A 6,074-nucleotide genomic window follows, 5' to 3' on the forward strand; every position below is an offset into this window, starting at 1 on the left:
ACTGCAGGTGGCCCTGAGCAGGTAAGGGGAAGCTAGTCTTAGGTAAGCTTTTCAGCAATGTCTTTCCTGAGCAGGTTTGGAGCGCCTGTGGGATTTCCAAAATAAAGGGAGTTCAGTGAGGACCAAGGGTGGCTGGTGACATAGGGGTTGGCACACATTTGTTCTGGGCTTGGGTGCATTTTGGTGCTTTGCTTCTTATCGAAATACAGCTGTTGACAATACCAAGTTCAAGGGTGGGATTTTAAAACTTGGGCAAAATAGCTTAACACAGAAGGAAAAGGACAAAAAGAAATGCATCAGTACTTTAAAATCAGGTGGTAAAATGAATGAACTCTAGGACATCAATGAAAATGGTGAAGCAGGCAGCTCTGAGGGCCTGTCCACCAACAGAAGCATCCACAAATCAAGCAAAAACTGTTAGAACCAACCTTGTCAGAGCGCTGAGAAACAGTCAGCAGCTTACAGCAACCAAGCAAGTTCTGAATCAAGAAAAAAGCAACTGAAAACTGTTAGGAGGGCTCTGTGGTGTTTTCATTCGGCCCACACCACTCCCACGACTCAGCAGCCTCCTGCCCAGAGTGGGACCCTGTCCCTGCTTTCAGGCACAGACCTTATTCGCAAAGAATAGTGTTTGTCTGTTCTAACTCATCTGGGGGCTGCCCGAAGGACTGACACGGGCATTGTTTCCCCATCTCGGAACTGTCTCCAGTCAGAAAAGTGGCCAGGTTGCTGGAAAACATCCTAAGGTCAACCACAAAAGACCTCAGTCGAGGCAAATAACAGAGCCTGAAAGCTTGGGAGGAAAAGCTGGGGAGAGAGGGTCTTTGGGAAATAGGGCATTCAAAGCCCCGTGTATACCGGGAAATCTAGAAGCCACATGCAGGCCCGGGGCAGCCCATACACTCCAAATCCCTGAACAGATCCTAAGCTTCACCCCGTGGCCACGAATGAAGGCCAGCCCTGCAGGAGGGCCCAGCACAGAGCTGCCCACAGAGGTTGGACAGGCTCCTTTTTCAGGCTCCTTTTTCTTCCTTTTCTCTCTCTCTGTCTCTGCTAATCTGACGTGCTTACTCCATCAGGGAGACTTGGGGTGTGCGCACGGCTAGGCGAGGATGGCCTAGCAAGGAGGAGGGGCCCTGGGTGCCCACCGGCCCCTGTGCTTCTCAGGCTCAGCTTTAATCTTTGGAGAGCGGCATGATGGCACGCTGTCGCGTGTGGAGTTGGTTCTTATTCTGTCTGAACGCCAGGACAGGGCCCTTCCTTCTGTAGGAGGCAAGGCACAGGCTGCTCATCCAATCCTGCAGAAGGTCCAGAAGCAGCCCCTACTGCAGCACCCACAGGCAGGCCCCAGGCCCCAGGACTCCTCCTGTCTGCCTGGCACTCTGGTGGTGGAGCCACTTTTTGGTTTTGGGTGTGGATACCCCAGAACCTGGCTGGCATCTGTTCGGAGGGGCCAGGCTGACACGGATGCTTTAGATGCTGACTGTCTTCCCTACCATACGACAGGCCTGACCTTGAAGTGGTTCTTGGGGTGTGAGGGGATGCGTGTGGTTTGGACCCTTGAGGACCTCTGCAGACAGGTGCCAACGTGCCTGACAACATGCCATCTTTCCATGTAGGAAGGACATTTCCCCAGAACGCGTGACGCACGCAGACAGGGAGCAGACCAAGAAGGTGGTGTACTCGGTGGTCTATGGAGCAGGTAGGCTGTGGGTGGGCCTGAGGCCTTGGTGTCACCTGTAGGCCAGATGGAGGTGGCTCTAGTTGTGCACCTGCATTGAAATGTGGCTGTGACTTACAGAAATCACTCTCAGCCCACGGAGCTCATTTTGTGCATCCCTGTGTGCCGCTGTTTACACACATGTTGATGGTATTTGTGATGCACCAGACACCAGTCAGACCACTCACGCCCTTAACCCTCAGGGCTCCCAACAACCTTTGCACGGAGAGTAGACGTGCAGAAGTGAGGGCCGACCAAAGCCTCCCCCTACCCCATATCACACCACCTGCTGGGGGCCACTCCTGTGCTTCGAGATGCTCCAGGAGCCCTCTGTCATCACCCTATTCCCCTCCCCTTTTCCAGCCCCAGGACCCAAGGCAGAGCAGCCTGCTCCCCTCCCCTCTCCCACCCTCTCCTCTCCCTTCCTGACCGTGGGCTCTCTGGGCTTTTTAAATTCTTTCTCCCTCTCGGTCTTGCTGCATCAGTGGGCCCGACGCCCCTCGGGAGCTGAGGGAGGGGGTCAGGAGAGGCTGTGGCCTGGCGGCCAGGCCCGTGTAGGCCCCTCCTGGATCAGTTCCACTTTGAGGAAAAGGGCTTGTGTAAAGACACAGAGAAGAGGGTCCCTCCCTGCCGTAGGAACCCTGTGTCCGTTCAGGGAAGAGCTGCCAGCACAAAACCCTGGGCAAACGTGTAGTCAGCTGCAGGTAGGAGCCACCTCGGGCTTCTCCAGTGTGACTGCGGTGCCGTGTGACCTGCTTCCGAAGCGCCTCTTCCCGGACCGTGAGTGACCGACCTGCTTATGATGAGTCTGGAACCCGCTTCAAACCTGCCAGGGCTGTGGTCTCAGCCAGGACTCGGGCGGGGCGCTTCGGCTCCAGTCTCTGGCCGGCGGGCCTCCCCTGCTGCCCCCGCTACCCGGTGCACCCAGAGTCAGTCTTTGCTTCCTGTAGGTCTGGCACCTTCTGGAGTAGTCACTGTTATTTTCTGGGGAGGAAAAGAGCTCCACTTTGTAAATAAGCAATGAGTCATTAGCCGCTGCTTTGAGCCCTAACGCTGACAGGGTTCCCACCCTGGGCCTCATGTCTGCCGCTCCCGTCACCACCTGACAGCCGGGTTTCTGTGCACCTGTCGGGCTGCGTCTGCCTCGTGCGTGAAGCGGGGCCTTCGTCTCCTGAAGGGCCGGGCGTCCTGGGCTGCTGGGGCCCTTTGGAAACTCAGCAGAGAAGCCTTCAACCGCCTGGCTCCTGTGGGTTGCAATGCTGTGATTTCACCTAAACACGAGGGGTCTGGAAGTGGCTGCTCTGGGTGCTGGGGGCACATGGCCCCAGCCTGGCTTCAGGGTCGTGGTCATTGTGAGGATGACAAAAAGCTGTAGAGGGAGAGCAGGACCGGGACAAGCGAGAAGACGTACCCCCAGCCCACGGGCAGCCTGGTCCCCACACCTGCCTCAGCCCCTCTCCCCAGGGCTTGGGAGCCGCCAGGCCTCTGCCACCAGAGACCTGTCCCCCCCAAAATGGGAGTGCCTATCCGCCTGAAGGCCTCGGCCCGGAGCGCAGGCCCTGGGCTCACCGCTGCCCTCAGCCCACTGGACGCAGCCGCCTGCCCAGCACTGTGCCCCCCGAGGCCCGCTGGCAGCAGAAACCCCTGCTCCTCCCATCCTGCCCTGAGCTCCTGCTACTCTTAGAGTCAGCGTGACCCTTGATTCTCCTCGCTGCGCATCTTAAGCTCACTCCACATCCCGTCGCCAGTGCGTGCCGAGTGCCGGGCTCCACGCCTCCTGCTCCCAGGGGCCGACGCTTGTCCGATGAGACACACGAGCAGGCCTGCGGAGACGGCACTGAGTGATCGGCGACATCCAGCACAACTGCTGAGCCCAGGGGAGGCCCCTCGTCAGGCCGGGCTGAGTTTTAAAGGATGTGCAGGAGCCGGTCAGGCCTGTGCCAGCATCCCTGGAGGCCCACGAGTGCCAGGCTCTCACGAGGCCCTGGAGCTGTAAACAAGAGTGAGAAGCTGTTATAGTTCAGCATGGGGCAAAGAGCACGTGGAGGAAAGGGAGTGAAGATTTCCTTCCTAAACTTAAAATTTTACCACGCACACACACGCACACATACACACACACACACGCACACACACGCGGGAGGCAATTAGCCCTCTGTGGGGAAAGCCAAACTATGTTCACGTGGGACCTATGAGGTGGGGTACCTCGCGCTCCCGCCAAGGGGATCCGTGCTCCCAGGGGTGCACCTACGGAGACAGGCCTGCATTTTCACAACTGAAACAGCAGGAACCTGATTAGCTGAATCAAAGTGTGAAGGGAAGTTGTGTCGGAAGTGGGGACCCATGAACATGAAGCACGGAACAGAAGCCCTCACAGAGCCAAACCTTGTCCTACTTGGGGGGCAGGGGCACGGTGGCCTTAGAGTGTGACAGACCCCCCGGCAAGGGCATGGGGAATAAGGACCAGGACCTGGAGGAGTGACCGGACCCTCGGTCTCCGGCTCAGCCCATCTCTGCTTCTCTCAGTGTTGCCACATCACCGGCTTCTCTCGGAAGCAGGCTTTCTTCCTGTGCAGAGACCCTGGGATATCCCAACAGCTCTACAGAGGAAGGGAAAGGAATTCCTTCTCAGCCGTAGACACAGAAGGAGAAATGTGACTTCCAGCAGCGGCCATGGCACTCCGATCAGGCCACCCTCCCACAGATATCAACTAGAAAGTATGCTAAAGTATAATAAACAACTACCTAAAGGTACTGAAAAGTGATCAAAAGCAGACAGAAATTGGAGGTGGGTTAACACTTGGAAGGAAGGAATAGCACAGGGTGAGTTTCCCGTTTTGTAGCTCATCACCTGAAGGCAAGCCTCTGTCCGTGTTGTGTGTGGCTAAAACTCCGACAGAAATCCAGGGTCTTACTGGCTTCAAGAAGCAGAGGACAGGGGCTTCCTTGGTGGCACAGTGGTTAAGAATCCACCTGACAATGCAGGGGACATGGGTTCAAGCCCTGGTCCAGGAAGATTCCACATACCACGGAGCAACTAAGCCTGTGCGACACAACTACTGAGCCCCCATGCCACAACTACTGAAGCCCATGCACCTAGAGCCCATGCTCTGCAACAAGAGAAGCCAGTGCAATGAGAAGCCCACGCACCACAATAAAGAGTAGCCCCCCGCTCGCCACAACCAGAGAAAGCCTGCGCGCAGCAACGAAGACCGAAAGTAGCCAAACATAAAAATTAATTAGTTAATTGGGGAAAATAAAAAGCAGAGGAAAGAGGTCAGGGCAGCCAGCGAATCTGGAAAGTGAAGGGAGAAATCTCGGAAAGAGGAGAGTCAAAGGAGAGCCCCGAATTCTGGGCTTGAGCTCTGCCCAGATCTCTGGCTGACCCCTGACTGTGTGTGAAAAGGGCAGGCTTCAAACAGCCCAGCTGCTGCTGAAAGGACTGATGCGCGCTTTCAGCTGCTGCTGACTCTGCAGGGGGACAAAGTTTGAAGTTGTTTTTTTTTTTCTAAATCAGCACTGCTGAGAGAAACATAACAGAATCTAGAGTGTCTACAACATATCATTTATAATACGATAGCCAGAATACAATCCAAAATTACTAAACATATGGAGAAAGAGGGTAACCCGATCCATACTCAAGAAGAAAGATGTGTATAACTGAATCACTTTGCTGTACACCTGAAACTAACACAATATTACAAATCAACTACACTTCAATTTTTAAAAAAGCAACAGACTATTGATACAGCTGTCAACATGGATGAACCTCAAAACATTATGGCAAATGAAAGAAGACAGCCAGATACAAAGGAGTATTTATAGTAAATAATTTATTACACCATCTATATGAAATTCTGGAACACTCAAAATTAATTTACAGTATGGCACACTTTGTGTTATATATATTTTACCACAAAAAATAATGAAAAGAAAATCTGCACTGATAGAAAGCGAACAAGTGGTTTCCTGGGATCTGGAGTCGATTGCAACTCGCGTGTTGTCCTGGAACTCGGGGTGCCATCCTAGAGCTCGGGGTGCCGGCCTAGAGCTTGGGTGTCATCCTGGAACTCGGGTGCCATCCTGAGACTCAGGGTGCCGGCCTAGAAGTCAGGTGTCGTCCTGGAACTAGGGGTGCCATCCTGGAACTCGGGGCGCTGGCCTAGAACTTGGGTGTCGTCCTAGAACTCGGGGTGCCGGCCTGGAACTCGGGTGTCGTCCTGGCCAGAGATCTTGCTATAAAAATCTCCTCCAGGGGCTTCCCTGGGGGCGCAGCGGTTGGGAGTCCGCCTGCCGACGCAGGGGACGCGGGTTCGCGCCCCGGTCCGGGAGGATCCCACGTGCCGCGGAGCGGCTG

General features: G+C 55.0%; 1 protein-coding gene across 1 annotated transcript in view; it reads left to right on the plus strand.

Annotated features, from left to right (window-relative positions):
- LOC103069054 (DNA polymerase nu-like) overlaps positions 1–6,074 on the plus strand; it is a gene marked incomplete at its 5' end in the record, with an annotated part of 68,784 nt that overhangs the window by 39,743 nt on the left and 22,967 nt on the right. Inside the window, 1 exon segment of the mRNA XM_082931425.1 lies at positions 1,620–1,702. Coding sequence (XP_082787551.1) covers positions 1,620–1,702 — 83 coding nt within the window.

The sequence above is a fragment of the Lipotes vexillifer genome, unplaced genomic scaffold (genome assembly GCF_000442215.2).
Source record: "Lipotes vexillifer unplaced genomic scaffold, Lipotes_vexillifer_v1.1 scaffold966, whole genome shotgun sequence".
Taxonomy (NCBI): Eukaryota; Metazoa; Chordata; class Mammalia; order Artiodactyla; family Lipotidae; genus Lipotes; species Lipotes vexillifer.